This window comes from Antennarius striatus, chromosome 1 (assembly GCF_040054535.1).
Source record: "Antennarius striatus isolate MH-2024 chromosome 1, ASM4005453v1, whole genome shotgun sequence".
Taxonomy (NCBI): Eukaryota; Metazoa; Chordata; class Actinopteri; order Lophiiformes; family Antennariidae; genus Antennarius; species Antennarius striatus.
The window spans coordinates 23364483-23383350 of NC_090776.1; the positions used below are offsets into that span (position 1 = coordinate 23364483).

At 40.5% G+C, this 18868-nt stretch overlaps 1 protein-coding gene across 7 annotated transcripts in view; it reads right to left on the bottom strand.

Moving 5' to 3' along the window:
- herc1 (HECT and RLD domain containing E3 ubiquitin protein ligase family member 1) overlaps positions 1–18015 on the bottom strand; it is a 59134-nt gene extending 41119 nt beyond the window's left edge. For all 7 annotated transcript variants that reach the window (XM_068332546.1, XM_068332797.1, XM_068332712.1 and 4 more), the window contains exons 1-15: positions 17832–18015; positions 10578–11554; positions 10152–10247; positions 9731–9925; positions 8750–9061; positions 8383–8479; positions 7919–8062; positions 6746–6873; positions 6298–6442; positions 5779–5950; positions 4523–4657; positions 4194–4359; positions 2779–2904; positions 2069–2290; positions 424–576 (exon numbers count right to left, since the gene is read on the bottom strand). In XM_068332546.1, coding sequence (XP_068188647.1) covers positions 424–576; positions 2069–2290; positions 2779–2904; positions 4194–4359; positions 4523–4657; positions 5779–5950; positions 6298–6442; positions 6746–6873; positions 7919–8062; positions 8383–8479; positions 8750–9061; positions 9731–9925; positions 10152–10247; positions 10578–11528 — 3042 coding nt within the window. In that variant the 5' untranslated portion in view covers positions 11529–11554; positions 17832–18015. The remainder of the gene's footprint in view (positions 1–423; positions 577–2068; positions 2291–2778; positions 2905–4193; positions 4360–4522; positions 4658–5778; positions 5951–6297; positions 6443–6745; positions 6874–7918; positions 8063–8382; positions 8480–8749; positions 9062–9730; positions 9926–10151; positions 10248–10577; positions 11555–17831) is intronic.
- Between the last annotated feature and the right edge of the window lie 853 nt (positions 18016–18868).

Genomic DNA, 18868 nt, shown 5'->3' on the forward strand with positions numbered 1-18868 from the left:
AAGCAAATTGAGCATGGCAAAACATAAATATGGCACCAGATTCTTCTACACTGAGTACAAAAAAGGACAAAAAACCTAAAAAGCGTGTTTTGTGCAGCGAGGTGTTGGCACAAGAAAGCATGAAGCCTTCAAAACTAAAGCGGCGTCTGGAAACAAATCATACCTCTCTCAAACCTGTTGAGCACTTTCAAAAAACAACTTCAAGACCAGCGGACATCAGAAAAGTGTCTTACTTCTTCATGCTCCAAGGAAGAAGAAGAAGATGGTAATTTTTTAAAGCCCTTTTGGGGTTTCATCAGGGAAAATTTTACACTCATAAGAATTTCAGACACTAAAAAAACTGTTTGGAAATAAGATATTAAATATGCATGTCTGCATGATATACTACAGATCAGGCTGTGCAGCAACATATAGTTTTAATACCTCGGTGACAGAATTGATGTGGCAGTATGCCAACAGCTGCTTCTGCAGGGAGCAAAGGAGTTGGTGGAGGTGAGCTGGTTGGCTGCTGTCAGACGAGGACGTGCCCTGCTGCTGCTTATCGCTGTTCTTCTCCAGCTCACCAAAAGCCTGATCCTGTAAAAAACAAACACAAATCACATGTAAACAGCAAGGTTGTTACATCCCGCTTTAAAGCGATGATGACTGCATTGGTTCTTGTTTTAATGACAGTTGCAAAAAAAGCTTGTGAACCCATGAGCTATTGAATCTCACGTATTACATAGTATTTCCAAGAACAACCTGCCTATTTGGTCCTTCCAAGTCCTTCAAACAGTGGTTGGACTGTAACTTTAGTTGTTGACATTTTAATTTAATTTAATTTAATTTAATACACTGCTGTAATCTCCGAAGGGTTATTAAGAACACACACACTAGTTTTTTGTCAATCACATGCATGCATATTAGTGTGTACAGGCCCCTGTAATACACACAACCACACACAAGGGGGCCTGTAGGCATGCAAGGGAGGCAGAGTGGCAGGCAGCTCCTTCTTGGTGCGCCTCGAATGAGCAATTTGTAAAGGGGACGGCACCTTGCTCAAGGGTGCCTCGGCAGTGCTCCGGAGGTGAGCCGACACCTCTCACTGTCAGCTCACCTCCGGGTATTTTTTTGGGCGGGAATCGAACCACCGATCTTGAAATCATAGGACGACCCGCCCTACCGCCCGCTTTACCACTGCCGCCCCTTCCCCAAAATATAAACTACGTTACTGATGTTAATCTTAAATGTTTCAGCCCAAAAATGATGAGTTTTTCAGTTCTGTTTTTACTAAATATTGTCAACTTGTGGGGGAGGGTGAATGCAGAAATAGCTGAGCCATGGTAACATTGTCACATGTTTGAAATAAATTGTGCTGCTCTGCTGACTTTACGATTCCGCACTACAGTACAGTTCATAATCCTGTCACAATCACCTTTGGTGACACTGTAAATTGTTTGGAATGTGTACATTTTTACATAAGGATACTTACAAGACCGATATGCCAGCTTTTTACAGAAGCACTTGTTTCTTTTAACAGTTTGATGTAGCTACAGCATTTGTGGTTTCAACATTTCTTGAGCTGTTCTATCCGTTTATCCATGTATCCATTTAAGGTACACTGAATTAAATGGTTATATTGAAAAAAAATTAAATTATTTGGAAGAAAAAGATTTGCACAATAATCAATATATCATTACTTAATAAGTTTAAGTTTGATGTTTGGTGAAGCTGGAATGTGGTTTGGCAGATATATTTCAGACAAGATGACCACAATTACTGCCCACCATAAAGATCACATTTTTAATGGAAATGTTTATATTGAAACAAGCCAGGGGTGTGGAGAGATGGTCAAGTGCAGCATGTTGGTTGATGTGTTGCTTAACTGATGACTAAGTTCAGCCTTTGTCAATTCTAAATAGATCATAATAATGCTTCATAACTGTTTGTCCTTTGGTAGCACACAAAGTGACAAAAATAAGATCCTTGTACGATGACAGAGCTCTATAAAGTATATATTTTTTAAATTCCCTACCGTGATTATTAAAGGATTAATTGATTGATTTAACATTATCCATCATCTACTTACAGTATAAAAACCCAAATTCCTGAGCAGTGTCTTCATCAAAATCTCAGCCAAGTGTGTGTCAGGGGGGCCTGTTGTGGTGCTGTATGTGGGGTCTGGAGTAGCTGAAAAACCCTGGCCTGACGAGAGCACCTCAGGACCGTCAGTAGGAGAGCTGTAACCCAAGAGCGAGGCCACATGGGTGTGGTCCTGTAAGCTGGTCAGGATAATGTCGAGCTGCATCCGCTGTGGCACACACACAAACACATTCAATATGAACATTGTTCAAAAATTTTTTTTTAAATGTTGCTTGCTTCTCTCATCATTTATCTTCTGCTATTAATCCATTCCTGCTAGCTGTGCAGAAGTCAGTAATTATGTTAAGTTAATTATCCATTAAAGCTCACCTCATCAGGAATGTTCAGTCTTTAAAAACACTTACTCATTTACCTACCTGTAATAAGAACCCTGTCTACTGTACATTATCTTCTATTTAGCCTTGCATTTTCTCATGATAGTTTGTGGAAAAAAGTCGAAAGCACAGAAAGATCTATCACTCGAAACACAGCACAGGGAAAAGTAAAGAAAATCAGAAGTTAAATTGAACTACACGTCATATTAAAGTGTACATCCAGTAACAAAGATCCTGATGGGTTCCTACTGTTCATTAACGCATTAACAAAACTGTTAAAAACACAACCGTACAGGCCGGTTTATTAAGTGGCAGGGGGTACCTGTCCTTTGGAGAGGCTCTCCCATCTGTCTGGACCCTGAGGCAGCAACGAGTGAAGAAGCTCCATCCTCTCTCGCAGTGGGGGCAGTAGCATGGTCGCCCCCACAGACAGAGTCTCAATCACCGCCTGACGGCACAGAGACAAACCAGCACAATGTCACTCACTCAAGTGATATCCAAGATTCATTACTTTTTGGCATTTTAAATATATATTACTTTAAAAAGCATACGACATAGAATTTTTAGTGATTGAAAATTTTTACAAAAAACAAAACAGTATTAAAGAAAAACAGATAAAAGAATGAAAGTACAGGAGAATCAAAAAGATGACCAGTGCTCAGTCACTCTAAAATGGTCTTTTTAAGGAAAACTTAAGAAAGCTTTGAAAAAAACCTTTTTTAAAAACTTTATGTATTTATTATCTGGAATCGGAGTTCACATCACGCCAAAATAACTCAGTAAATATCAGAGTAAGTCAATAGTTTACTCTGAGGTCAGACTTCATGTGGCCTTTTGCGCTTTCATCTGCAGTTTTTTGTTCTTCTTTAACCACATCAATATCTGAGCAGGGAATGAACCCACAATGTATTTATGTGCATGGGGACATTTGGGTCAGGTTGAAAGTTAGGAAGGTTATTTCATAACCAGGGCGGTTATTTCGTAACCTCCCTGTTAGTTCATAATTTCTAAAATTTTTGACGGTGTTGTCTCCCTGTACGAGCCAAATAATGTATTCATTCTCCTGGTATTATGTTTGCTCAGGAACCAGTGATGGCCGGGTTAGGTTTCTGCCCAGAAGCCTTTATAGTTTTTACACCGCTTAACTCTATTAACTATTGGTCGAGTTAGCTGAGAAAACTAATGGAAATAAAACAGAGTAATCAAACATGAAGTGTCGTGTCGGAATTTTGATTATCAGGAAGCGCATCAGCGCGTCATTCATGTAAGTGTGGTGAAAGGGGCGGCAGTGGCTCAGTGGTAAAGCGGACGGTAGAACGGGTCGTCCTATGATTTTAAGATCGGTGGTTCAATTCCCGCTCCCGCCCAAAAAATACCCGGAGGTGAGCTGATAGTGGGAGGTGTCAGCTCACCTGGAGCACTGCCGAGGCACCCTTGAGCAAGGTGCCGTCCCCTTTACAAATTGCTCATTTGAGGCGCACTAAAAAGGAGCTGCCTGCCACTCTACCTCCCTTGCATGCCTACAGGCCCCCTTGTGTGTGGTTGTGTGTATTACAGGGGCCTGTACACACTAATATGCATGCGTGTGATTGATAAATGTGTGTGTGTGTGTGTGTGTGTGTATGTCCGTGTAAATGCACGTAAAAATGCACACAAATGCAAGCACACAGCGGAAATTAACATAATTTAAAACAAAAAAAACTGATCATGATAAATGATAATTTGCTCTCGTCTCACTTCTTGAATCTCATCTGGCACAGAGGAGTCCATCAATCTGAACAGCAGGTTCCTCAGGGGCCTGGCCTGACGACCTAAGATACTTGTGGCAACACCTCCAGCAAGAGCCAGAGCCAAGTGATTGGACAAAAGCCGAAGGCACAGTTTGAGGAAATTATGATGCTCCCTGCAAAGACAATAAAGACAAAGCTCACAAATGCATGTAAAGCTACCATCATCAGAAATAGTATGACGATAAACCTCCCCTTTCTCATTTCTTTCACAGTCTGACCAGAGACTAACATAGCTTTCACGAACACTGATGAGGATTGCAGGTTGTGTGAAATCACCTGGATGAAGGAAATGGAAGCGGAGGAACTTCACTGTTGATGCCATCACAGTAGCGCTCAAGGAAGGAGCGCAGGTGAGAGAAAGTGCTTTCTTCAAGGTCAACACAGTACGGCCTGTGCCAGGCCACCACTTGCCTGAAGAGGAGAAATGAGTAAATATTAACTAATGCTCAAATGTAGCAGTCCAAAGAAGGGTCAGATCAATGTAAAGACAGGACTGCACCAGGTATGGCTAAGAATACATCTTAATACATCTATTAACTCTGAAAGTATCTATCTATCAAATGTATAATATATTTTAAGTTCCTGTTTCCTATTAAAACTATACTATTTTAATTAACTCATAAGCCAACTCTTTTTCTAGTAGGATGTTTATGTTTATATCAAAACTTTTCTCAAGTAGTCATCCAACATACTACAGTAAATCACCATTAGCATTACTAAATGTACACATTCATAAATTGAAAGCAATTCTAGTTCAGTAAGTGTAGTTCAATATGTAAAAATGAAAACCATTTACAAATTCCTCCTCTGAGATTTTTACCAAACAGTCTGCATGCAAAACAGAAAGTGGAATTTATTTTAGGTGAGTACTCTAACCATTTAAAACTTCTTTTGTAAACTAAACTACTCTTGTGGGCACTGAGCAACTTGAACTGATGAGTACCTGGGTCTTTCTTCCCTAAATCAAAATAAGCATCTTCAGATGTTGCTGATCTGGCTGATGTGCCCTGAATGCTGCTCTCTTCCTTGTTGCCAGGGAAACCACAAACAATCACATTTACATTTAATAAATTTATTCAAGCAGTATTGGTGAAAAAAATATCTGGAATAGGATCAATATTTGATAACCATTTCTAACCATTCCATAACTTGTCTTAGCATTACTGTACATATATTTTCTGTGAACCAACGAAGCCAAAATTTATATAATTCAAAGATAATGACAGGAGAGATAATGTTCACTTGACTATCCAGTGGGTTGGTGTAGTAAATGCAATCAGCAGGTATCAAATGTAATATTACTTCATATTTAATATTACTTCATAATATTACATTTGGGGCTTATATTCTGTAATTACAAAGACAGTATGATCCTTAAAACTCTGTTCTGCTATAGATTTCACATGCTTTGATGACCTTCGATTTAGATGATGTAATCCCTTCAAAGCACAGAAATCCAGGGCTGCAATGACATCAGCACTCCCTTTCACCCTCCTTCATTCCACGTGATTGAGTCCTGTAAAATCACTGACCTGTCTCTGGGCAGGGCTGTCCAAGCCAGGCTGTGGGACGTGCCAGCTGAAATTTGTTGAATAGCAACTCCATCCAAACCAACAACCTTCTTGGGCTTGGTGATTGGGCCTGTGGAATTTCCCTGGCCGCACTGGCCCATGGAGTTGTTGCCCCATGCGTAGACTTCATTGTCTGGGCAATAGTTTGAACAGAAGTAAAACAAAGACAATATTTCAGATGATATATTTAATAATTACACAAAAAAACAAATACATAGGCTTGGTGCCACACTGACCAAAATATGTATGTCAAGTTAAGATAGCTATGTAGTTACAGCTACATAGTACGCTGCTGCTTGTGACTCTTCTCATATGTGTAAAGACATAGAGTCTGACAGTGACAGTACATTTAGTGCAGAGTGCCGATACCAGGACACAAGTGTTGCTCTATGTCAACATCACAACATCTATTACATACATATACAATACAAATGCCTTATATAGATAGGGCAGGAGCACGACAAAGTAAGTGACAACTACCATGTGACAATGACAGGCAATGACTATCCCCAATGGAGATGTCCACAACCCTGGTAGTAGCCAGCTCCTCAATGAGTTTTGGTCTGAGTGCTGTAGCCTCAGAAGAACCGCACCCGAGGCAAGCACCACAGCCCCAAGCATACACCTGAAAATAAGAGATACAAATGAAAATCAGTAGATTATTTCTGCTTATTTTTTTTGTCACACACAAAAAAATACTCAGTGGGAAAATAATGAACATAAATCTTTTAAAATAAAAGATGTGTTACATGACCATTTAGACTTGAAAATGCATCATTGTCAATGTCCACAAAGATGTAAGTAAGGAAGACCCATAAAGCTCTCTCTATGGGTTAAATACTAAAGAAGGCTTCTCTGAATCCTCAAACAAACAAAAAAATCACAGCTTTTTTATTTAAGAGTTATCTTAGTAGAAATTATTTCCAACCTGTCCTGTAGAGGTTAAGGCGAGTGATGATTGGCTTCCTGCACACACTTTCCTGATGAACATTCCTTGGAGGGCCTCCACCACTTTTGGCTTATATACTCGATTAGTATCGCCATGGCCAAGTTTCCCTGATTTAAAACAGAAGCATATACTGACATTTAAGTATCGTATTTATTCGAGTATAACGCGCACACGTGTATAACGCGCATCCCTAACTTTCGATTAAAAATCGGTATAAAATTTTGTTTCACTTTTTCTCGGCTCAGACAAAGCATTGTAAGTGCCAAACATTGTTAAACACGTGCGTCCATGATAAAAATCATTTATTGACAACGTAAACTATGAACACAATACCGAAATAAAATTAACAATATTTACCGGTATTTAAAATCCTTCAAAGTCCGATTCATCATCAGATACACCAGCAATGCTTACCGGTAACTCATGTTTCAGTGTGGCCGAGGCGAGGAAAAGAAATGAAGAGACAAGGCGTAGCTAATAAAATGCTAATCAATAATCAAATATCATACGTCACAGCGGATAATAAGAATTCTCGGAAATGACACCATCCGACAAGGTCTGCTGATGACGCATTTGATTATTGAATACCATTTCCTTAGATACGCCTCGCCTCTGCAGGAGTGATGCGCATGAGCCATCATGAATTACCGGTATTTATTTTAGATCGCCCACGCAAATGATTTGGATACTGTTACTAAAAATCGACCATGGACGTTTTGTGGGTCGAGAGATGTGGTTGCATTCAATGTTTTGCGATTGTGGTCAGCGATATCTTCGACCAATAAGTCATTGCGCAAATAATACTGTATACTAATACAACTAAGCGTGTCACCCCAGTCCTCGTTTATAACGCGCACCCAAACTGAGTTCTTTTTTAGGTAGAAAATTTTGTGCGTTATACTCGAATAAATACGGTAATGTTTATCAATCAGTTTATCAATTTGTAACATTGCAACTTTTGCTGCTTCTTGGACGTAGGGCATGCAATACTCTGGCTCTTTTCTGTACTTGGACACGGAGCACTGAAGGTTTTAATGCTGCTACTCCCAAAAGAGCGCGTGATTCCATGCTCACCACTCTGACAGCGTTACAAAATGCAGGTATTTTCCCTCAGTAGAATGGTAGGGGAAACAGTGACGATAGTCTACACACCATTGTCTCCGCCTCCGAAAGACCACACGGTGCGCCCATCCTTTGAAAGTGCAATAGTGTGGGAGCTACCACATGATACCTCTCCCACATTGCTGATGTCTTTTACCAGGGTAGGAATGTTTCGGCTATTGCTGTCACCATGACCTGCCATCAAAGACATCAAAAAGATATTCCCTGTCAGAATTTTTAAAAGGGTGATGGAAACAATCTGCTTCTGATTTCCATGATGTGGCTGAATCTGTTTTATCTGACCGAGCTATCGTTTTAAAGTTTTATTTATTTCAGTGACTTTTATCAATTTCCTTCCTCAATCTCTGACTCTACGTGACTGAACAGGTGACTAAATAAAATGTATACAACCTAATCAACAAAATACATTTGCCAGATCAAGTCATTTTAAAGACATTCTGTTGCCGCATATTATATCTTTAAGTGATAATTTTTAGGATGGATCAGCAACCTACCCAATCGTCCAAAATCTCCTTCGCCCCATGTATACAACTCTCCGTCCTCACTGACTGCTGCACTATGTCTATAGCCGGCAGACACACATACCACCACCTGCCACATAACATAAACCACACACACTGTAATAAGTAGATAATAACTAAAATTACTATACAAAATGCAAAGAAACACGTATTGAAAAAAACATTTATCTGATAATTATTGCAACAGCAAGCTTCTTTGTAGATTGAAAACAGATCATGAAGTGAATAGTTGTTGCAAGTTCCTTTCTAAGGAATGAGTGCATTTAAAAGAATTTGAAGTTGGAATGTGTACCATTTCAATAAAATAAGACATTACACAATAACACAAGTAGAACCATACCTTTCCCTGCAGTGGCCCCTGGATAAGTTTCGGGTATTTCTGTGTTGAGCTGTTCCCATGACCAAGTTTGCCGTAATCGCCATCACCCCAACTGAACACCTCACCCTCTGTAGTGAAGGTCAGTGTGTGACCATCAGAGCCCTTAGATGAAGACACCTTTTTGATGGCACGGTGTGGTTCAAACGTTAGCTTCTTCAGCGTTGATTGATTGTTGGAGTCCCCAAGACCCAGACGGCCATAGCTGCCTTTTCCACAGGCACGCACAGAGCCATCAGAAGAGATTACAAAAGTGCAGTACTGACCGGCCTCAATCTGCAGGGAAATGTGAAAAAAAAAGTGTGTTAAGGGTTGGTGAAAGAGTGCAAGTTGACTCAGCATGTACACATGGCCATCCAAGCTCTAGTGTCACTGACTGAGACCAGTCATTAGGTGTGGAACAACACCCAGGTAGCAGGTAAGCACTGAGGTATGTAGAGATTGTGAGCTGACTAGTCATGTCTAGTGCACAGTGTAAACAATAACTCACCTGGTTCTGTAGATGTAGGCTTAGAGCTTAAAAGCTAATTTTGAGATTTTTGGTTAAAAAGGGGTATAAATAACAGGCCTCGACTCTACCATACAAGCTGTATGGTGGTTTTGGTTGTTTACACTCTTCCAATTTTTCAGAAAATTTGGGGTATACTGCAATGCACTTTTTATCCAGAAGTGTTTTGTGGATGGGCATTTAGTCTCACAAATACAGCATGTAACATTGCTTTGACATACAGATGACGTTTTCATGTAAGAGAACTGGAATTTGAGCCCTTCACAATATTCTATGTCTATGTAAAAACCCATTATTTCATGCTGACTCATTTCTAGAGAAAAATATTTTATATAATAATACCTAAGTGACACCGCTTCTGAACCAGTGCTTGATTATAATGAATGCAACATAGGATATATCTCTTCCTTTATGATATGTGAAAGGCTTTCTCTTACTGTCTGAGCATCAGCAAAGCTGGCAGCCATCTTGGGCTGCAGGATCTTTTCCTGTGTCCCCTCCACGAGTTGGTGGCTGCTGTTACTTCCCCACACATAAACCTCACAGGTTTCAGACACCACAGGTGCCTCACCAGTCTGTATGCTGTCGGGACTGACACAGGTGCGAGAGTAGTCTGATGCCATTCTGCCTACCTGGAACAAACAGCAGTTAAAGAATGGGTGCAGGTTTGTTTATTCTTCATACTATGGAACAACATCCACAACTGTTCCTCTTCAAATACAATTACAAACACTTTACTGAGTGACAACAGAAGTACCTGTTTTATAGATTTGTACAAGACTCATAGGCTGCCCACACTTGTAAATCATAAAGTTTCAGTGTTACATGAACACACTTTATTGATATATTGTATCTTACTTCTTCAAAAAGACAGAGTGCTGCCTCATACAATGAACACAGGCCATCAGCGGTTCGCGTGGGCTCTCGCCACTGGCTGCGATCTGCAGAGGAGCCCTTAAAAAGTCACATAAACAAACCCATTAAGTCCATGCATAAATTCAAAGCATGGTGTAAAACATTTCTTGAATTTTCACTATACTCAAACAAATATTCTTGAAAACAAATACAAAATACTCGGGATCCCTCCCCTAGTAAGTACCTCCTTGAAGAAAGACAGATGAAACTTATGTAAGTTGTCCCTGGTAACTGCATTTCCTGTTAATTTTCAAAATTTTCAAAATTCCCAAATTATCAAAAAGCACCTATCAACTATATTTTGGTATTTGAGTCATGCCCTGTGAATGAAACAAAACATCAGAAAACAGAAAATGAACTTCTACTTACCAAAGAGCGTCTCATCTGCATGAGGATGTTCATAAAACAATCATAGCCAATGAGCCCCTCTTGGTTTTGTAGCACCTTATTCTCCTCCATAGTACTGACCATAGCTGATGCAGCCAAGGCCATCTCAATCCACTCAAGCAAGTAGCGCAGGGAACCCCTCTGGGAGGAGAGCCCTAGCAGAAGCTCTGAGGCGAGCCGACGCCCTAAAATATCCGCCCCCGAGTTTGGCATGGTGACTCCCTTCAGAAAAGCAGTGAGCTGGGCCAGACAGTCCAGACCCATTGGTGGGATCTTACTCTCATTAGCCAGAGAGAGGGGTGGCAGAGAGTTGACCACATCGATGGCTGTGTGAATTACATCATTGCACAAGTTTACGCTGGACTCAGGACCTCCACAGGGGTTAGGTGGAGGAGGCATCATCCAACTCTGACGTAGCAAAGCAAACAGAAGGCTGAGGCTCGTGCGAACACCCATTTCAATGAGGGCATCAGTGCTGGAGCGTGGCCGCTCGCTGACAGAGTGCAGATCGGCTGAGCCTGAGTTGTTCTCTGGAGAGTGCTGCTGCTGCTTGACCTTTCCCTTGTCGTGATACTTGTTTGAAAGTGCATAAAAGATGCGCTGGAGCACCAGCACACGTTTGCGCAGGGCAGCCGCAAAGGGAGAGTCAGAGCAGACCATCTTGGCCAAGGCCAACTGGCTGCTGAGTAGGGCATCCAGGTAGTGTTCCTGTTCATCGCTGGAGAGGGATTCACGCTCAAAGTCTGGAAGTTGAGGGCCCTTCAAACATAGCACCTGCTGTGGAAGCAGCACAGCCTCTTTGTTGGCCAGCAGCTTTGAGTAGAGCACAGAAACTCCCTCCCGCGTGGCTATTGACTCGCTGTCCTCTGTGATCCATGAGCTGTTTAGGTGCTCAAGCCATTTCAGTTTCACTGGGGGGATCATTAAAGCCATGGCATGTCACTCTGGAGCCATTAGTCCTGAAAACATAGAGTCAATGTCATGACATAGGTTAGTACAAACCTTTTCAAACATGTGACCAGAATTTACTTTCACATGTTATCTTTCATCAAAGGGACTCCATAAATCCTGTGAAAACCAAAACATCTGATATAAAAAAAAGTAAAAATGCAATTCTTAAAAAAGTTGAACCAAAGATTGCAACAATATGACATTTTCATGGTATGAGAAAAGTCTGAAAATTTTTTTTGCTTTATGTTATTATTACTATAAGTAGTCCTCAAGATAGGAGTGTCACATTTTCTAACATTCCACAATACAAACATAGATACTGTAGTATACCACTTCCGTGAGACACGAAAGTGCCTTAATCAGTTGATAAGAGTGTGGGAAAAAGGTAATACAGAATATGGTTTAATATCAGTATGGGGTTTAAAAACGTTCAAATTACTGTAAATAATTAGATAAATAGACTGCAATCTCTGGCCTGGGAACGCCTTGGGATTCCCCCAGTCAGGGCTGGTGATTACCTGTATTATTAGTCATACAATAAGAGTGTTAATAGAATTTATGACCGTATATAGAAATTTATTTTAGTTTTATAGAATTAAAGATCATCTTGTATTGACCTCAGTGGGATTGCCACTTTATCATGGTGGGGCACTTGGTGCATCCCTGTGACCCTTCAGCAATATAGACTGGATTCTCAAAGTCCTGGTAGGATCATCTGTGCCAAAGACGGCAAAAGGTTTGGAAAGGGGCACAGAGTTAACGACCCCATCCCCATCATCTGAGATGAGACGTTACATCTTGAATGTTCTTGGTATAAGTGAGAGCAGATGGACAGGAGCAGGAAGACGAAAATCACAACAGGTGAAACAGTCTTACGATCTATTTAGAAAGGCGGGCCAACACTGTGATGGAGTACCCATCAAACTGAAGGTAGAGATAAGAGCCTTATTGAATGGAAAGCAGTCAATACTGGACTTATCAAGATCAGATTGAAAGGTGAGCAGGTTAACACCACTATCATTCAGTGTTCTGATCCAACAAACGACAGTGATGTCAAAGATTAATTCTACGAGCAGCTGCAGGCAGAAATGGAGAGTCCACTGAAGCACAGTCTGAAGATTATAATGGGAGAATGGAATTTCAAAGTAGGAAACAACAAAATGATCGAAAGAGCTACGGGAAAGGAAGCTTGCGATAATAGGAATGATAATGGAGAAAGGCTTTTAGAACATTAAAGCACCTATGATGATGTTGTGGGAGGAACTCTCTTTCCACACAAAGACATTCACAAGTTGACATGACAATAAATGGCAGAGCCTGAAAGCAGACTGACCAGCTACTGATCAAGAGGACCTGGAGAAGATCGTTACTTGATGTTAGGGTGAATCGAGAAGTCGATGTTGGTGGTGACAACCACCTTGAAATAGCAATATTCAAAGTAAAATTGAGGAAAACAGGAGTGAAGAAGACATTATTGATTATGATTATGATATATGATTATGATGATTATGATATAATGTACTGTGGAGTAACCGTGTGATCCAATAGTGAAGAATGTATTTGTACTACAACTAAAGAACCAATTCCAAGCATTGGAAAGCACGGAGAACAAAATACATCCTGACACAGAAGAAAGCAACACCAAATGTCTGCCAGGAGACAAACCGCAAAATTAGACGGAAGGTTAGAGCAAACAAAGGAACATTTATGGTTAATCGAGCTAGAAAAACAGAGGATGCAGCTAGAATAGAGGGACAAAGAAAACTGTATAAGATCACAACAGTAATGAGTGGAAAATATAGAGGAACCATTGAAGAACCAATTACAGAAAAGCAAGCAACTTTTTATGACTGATGCAGAACAAGATGTTTTTTGCAGTTTTGCAGTGAAAACGTGAGACATAGGTGTGTGATGTCAACACTACTTTTCAACTTTGCCATACATTGGGTGATGTTCGAACATGAGAAGATCAAAACAGAGATATGAGATGGACTTCCTTTTCATATCTGGAATACTGAAATTTTGCAGATGACCTAGATGCAGATGACCACTTCTTCTCCTATTGGCTTTTCCCTTCAGGGGTCGCCACAGCGAATCAGTTGCCTCAATGTAATGTAAAATAAATGTAACTACTATTTATTCAGTGGTACCTCTACTTACGAATTACTCTACTTACGCAATTTCTCAGCAGGAAAATATTGCCTCTAGTTACGAAAGAAAATTCTACTTACGTAAGGTAAAATACATTATCGGCTGATACTCGCAGCTCCTACAGGTTCCTGAACGCAACATTCTCATTGCTGCTCTGTCATTGGCTATTACCTAGTATCTTCCTGGCATCCCATTGGCTAAGAGGGACCTCTCTCTGTGTGGAGCTAGATCGGTGTTCATGCAGGGTCCTCGTCATTCGTCTCTCGACCCGTGAGGTGTTCTGATAGTTTTGTGCAAATATACTGTATTAACTTTTTGAGTATTCACTATGGACCCCAAGAAAGTGATACAGAAAAGAGGAAAAGAAAAGATGAAGAAAAGAGTTTTTTTGTCCATACAAACAAAGCAAGAGATAAGAAAAGCATGAAAAGGGGATGCTTTTGGTTGATCTCGCCAAAGAATATGGCCGTAATGCATCTACAATCACCACGTTATTAAAACAAAAGGAAGTTATAGGAGTTTAACGCATCGCGTGGGTAGTTGGAGAAGATCAAAAGGAGGACTGAAATTCACTCTGTTTTTTGGCATGGTGAGGCAGAAGCGTATGAACCAAAGAGGGCAAAAAACAATGGGAACAGCAGTTACAAGGTAAATGACCATCATTTTTATTCTTTATTCTTTGTTTGTTACGTTATGCACAACTCTCATTTATTGTGTAATAATCTAATTGTAACATGTATTTGTTACATGTTTTGATGCCTTTTTATGCTTTATAAAACATTTATATCTGAATTTTTGTGGGCTTGGAACGGATTGGGGCATTTGCATGGAAAACGCGTCTCTACTTACGAAATTTTCTACTTACTTAATTTCTTCCAGAACCAATTAATTTTGTAAGTAGAGGTAACACTGTAACTCTGAATGTATTACTTATTCAAGTTACAAACATTACAGTTGCACAGAAAAAACATGTTTGCTTGTTGCTTCTTCTTCATTTCCATTCGGCTTTTCCCTTCAGGGGTCGCCACAGCAAATCAGTTGCCTCCATCTAACACTGTCTTCTGCATCCTCTTCTCTTACACCAACTACCTTCATGTCCTCTTTCACTAAATCCATAAACCTCCTCTTTGGTCTTCCTCTAGGCCTCCTGCCTGGCAGTTCAAAACTCAGCATCCTTCTACCAATATATTCACTATCTCTCCTATGGACATGTCCAAACCATCTCAGTCTGGCCTCTCTGACTTTATCTCCAAAACCTCTAACATCTGCTGTCCCTCTGATGTACTCATTCCTGATCCTATCCATCCTGGTCACTCCCAAAGAGAACCTCAGCATCTTTATCTCTGCTACCTCCAGCTCTGTCTCCTGTCTTTTCCTCAGTGACACTGTCTCTAGACCAAACAACATCGCTGGTCTCACCTGTTTTGTGCATCTTTCCTTTCATTTTAGCTGAAACTCTTCTATCACAAATCACACCTGACACTTTCCTCCACCTGTCTGTCTGTACACGCTTCTTCACCTCTTTTCCACACTCTCCATTTTTCTGGACTGTTGACCCTAAGGACTTAAAATCCTCCACCTTCTTGATCTCTTCTCCCTGTAACCCCACTCTTCCACTCTGCCACCTGTTCCATCCTGCCTGTACATGCTTCTTCACCTCTTTCTCACACTCTCCATTGCTGGGCTTGCGCTAGCCATTCACCACGTCGCCATTGGCGAAGTAAATTCCGGATTGGCTACAAGATTTTTAGCCTGTGTAGCCATAATATTGTTCTTATTTTTAGGAAAAAAGGCTAAAACTTACAACTTGTTTGGACTTGCGAAAATCCCGGAGCGATAACTGTATCTTCAATAGTGAATGCAAGTTTTCAAGTGTTGAATCTCACATTTATACTTGCATAAAGTAGGATAGAAATAAAGACAGTTAAGCTTGAACTGTTGACTTTAGTGTATTTTTGTAGGTAAACTGAACAGAAGATTTTACCCTCAGAATGCAGGAAAACAACCCCATTTTCTAAAAAATTTTATGGGGGAGGGCCTCCAGACGCCCCCTGTGTTTGGTATCCCCCACATGCCCCCCCGCGACGAGCATTGGTCGTCCACGCGCTGTGCCACTGTCTTGGATACAGAGTGGCTTCTTGTGGCTTGCTCAATTCTTCTACAATGAGCCACAGTGGCTTAGTCACACTAGCTCCTAGTGCAAGCCCAGCATTGATCTGGACTGTTGACTCCAAGTATTTAAAATCACTGCTCCTAATTCACCAACAAATGCGAGAGAAATAAGCCCGTCTCTGTGAATTTGCTCAAAAGATTGGCCCTGACGATCAGCCAAAAGAAATCAGATAACCCCCTACATACAGAACCTTCACAATCTGGGTAAATGGAAACATTTTACAAACCATGGACTTAATTGAGAAGCATTGTTACAGGTCAGGGAGGCGCCGGTAAGGATATTAAGAACCCCTTCAGTGATGCCAGATACGCCTTCAATATGCTCAACAATATTTGAAAGTCGCAGCAATACAGCATCAAGACCAAACTGAAATCATACCAGAGCTGCATTCCTCTTATACGTATTAGAATGCCGGTGAATGACAGAAAATTACCTTAATAAGCTATCCGTCATCCGCACAAAGAACCTACAGGGAATCTTAAGAATATTTTGATGAAATAAGACCTCAAATGAAAAACTATTGAGTAAATGCAGACAAGAAAGCATAGGAACTATACTTGAGAAACGGAGATGAAGGTAGACAGGACATATGTACTCAGAAGTAAAAAGGATGACAATACAAGAGCAGCACTATACTGGATCCCAGAAGGGAAGAGAAAACGAGCTAGTCCAAAAGATACCTTGTGTAGAACAGTGGTGGCAGAGATCAAATCAATAGGACATATGTGGTACCATCCTAAGAAATGAGAGATCATCTTAATCTGTTATTATAGATGCTTTATAACTTTAGAACTGAGGTTACAGTATTACGACCAAACTGTCTCTGAAGCAAAGTTGTTGCTCGTACTGTATTCTTGTTGCGTCAGATTAGAAAAGCATGTTTATCAGCAGCAAACATGTTTACAAACCACTGATATTAACTACAGGGGATATGAGAATACTTATCCTAGTCAGCCTCTACAGTACATCCCATTCACTGAATCACAGTTGTGTTTAGTGAGTCATAATCTCTGATGCTGTAGGTGATGTTTGATAGTTCAAGGCCTTTGAATACGCACGACAATCTTCAGTCACAACAAAGGCACCATCATTCTTTGAAAAACTAAGTGTTTACAGTATAATTTTGTCTAATAATCTTGTGGATGTCCGAGTTATGCGAGATTATTACGCAGGTACTTGACTTATTCCAGCCATGAATTTGACGTGTTGACAGCGATACTGTAGAGAAGACAACTGTATCGATTACAATCGCAAAGCTAGCTGATTGGCAGCTCCACTGCAGCAACAGCTCATGCTAAAACTGGTGTGATGGTTCTAGCAGAGCTTGTTTGCACACATGAGCTATCTGGTTGATAATATTAGACAGCTAAATAAGTACAGTATCATGACATAAGTAAATAAGTATCATGACACAGCTGTTTTCAAAGAAAAAAAAAGGGGGGGGGGCTGCGAACATTCGTGTTCGTGCCAGATTAGGAGGGCAGTTTCCCTGTGGTTATAATCACCAGCGGCAAACTGTTCATTTAACATATAACATTAAGATCATGAGTTCAAGGTTTGAGACACTACGTTAAACTAGCACAATTCACCACAGCCATGATAGTTTCGGCTGCACACTAAAACGCCGAATGTTTATTGTTGGTATTTGCTTTGCAACAACCCAGAAAGCTGACGCTGTGAACGTTAGCTAACATTAGCCGACATTGCTAGCAAATTGTGTATGGCTAGCAATGTAAAATATACACCAAACAAACTAATGTGACAGAGATGGGTCAAGAAATTGCGTTAAAAGTTATGGAAATCATGTCAGCGGGTGTAACTTTATTATAATCTCAACTCCGAATAGCGTGAGCTATTCTGGCTACAATTGGTTGGTTTATCTGCTGTATCATAGCGTCAAAGCAGATTAGCTTGCTAGCTGCACTTTTAGGCGTTAGCTGGAGAGAAAAAATCTCGCTTACCAGCAACAAGAGCGTCCCGTTCTTCCCTCTCCGCTGTGCTTACACAAGAACGCAACTGTGCTTCATTGCACATACATTAGCAGCCAGTCAATATTCGCAAGCTTTGATAACGTTGCTGTGACAGGAGACACACACACATTGCCATGCCTCCGCCCGCCTCTCGCATACTTCCCAATGTGACCAGGTCCAGTCTGCGGAGAACCGGCCCCTGACGGAGCCCCTGCCCAGAGCGGTGACGTGGGGACATGGCTGTGTGTCTGTCTGCCAACCGACGCACTCTGTGCGCCGTGCGTAATGTCACGGCTCGTCCTTATTCACACTCATCTAGTGTAGTTCCAGAATAAGGTGATTAATCACTTTGTAAACAAAGAAATTCTTTTTTGAAGCTTCATTTATTATAGGCCTAATAAAATGTGAACAGAGAACTTTTTTCATGTACATCACATAGTGCTGTACAATTTTAAAAAATGTAAACTTTTTTTTTTTAAAAACAACAACAAGTATACAGTACTGTATACTGTATCTGTGCTGCTCTGGAAAAAGGACAGTTTTTGTAATGAAATTATTTTGGAAGTCTAACTTAAAAGACAAGTAAAAAGAAAATAAAATAAAATTTATAATATGAACGTTCCACTGGTGTGCCAGAGGAAGGGGGAATTGAACAAGTATTGTAAAGAAACACTGTTTGGTGGCAAAATTTTAAGGAAGGCGTGTTTTCATGTCAAGAAAACAGCATGAAGTTCACAGGCAGTTTTCCAATCTCATAGATAGGTATATCTGAGTATCGTCAGTATAAAAGAAAAATAATTTTTTTTATTCTATAATCTAATAGAAGCATGGACTTATGTGGAGAATAGAGAACAGGCCCCAAAATTTCCTCCTAGGATAAAATGCTGTTGATGGAGTCCCTGCACAAAAGAGCTATTGGTGTACCTCATGAGGTAAAATCATTTACATTCACAGAAATGAATCTTTCAGCTAGATTGCACCTAAGTCAGTTGAAAACAGTGCCACAGTTGTGGCTCATTGCTTGAAAC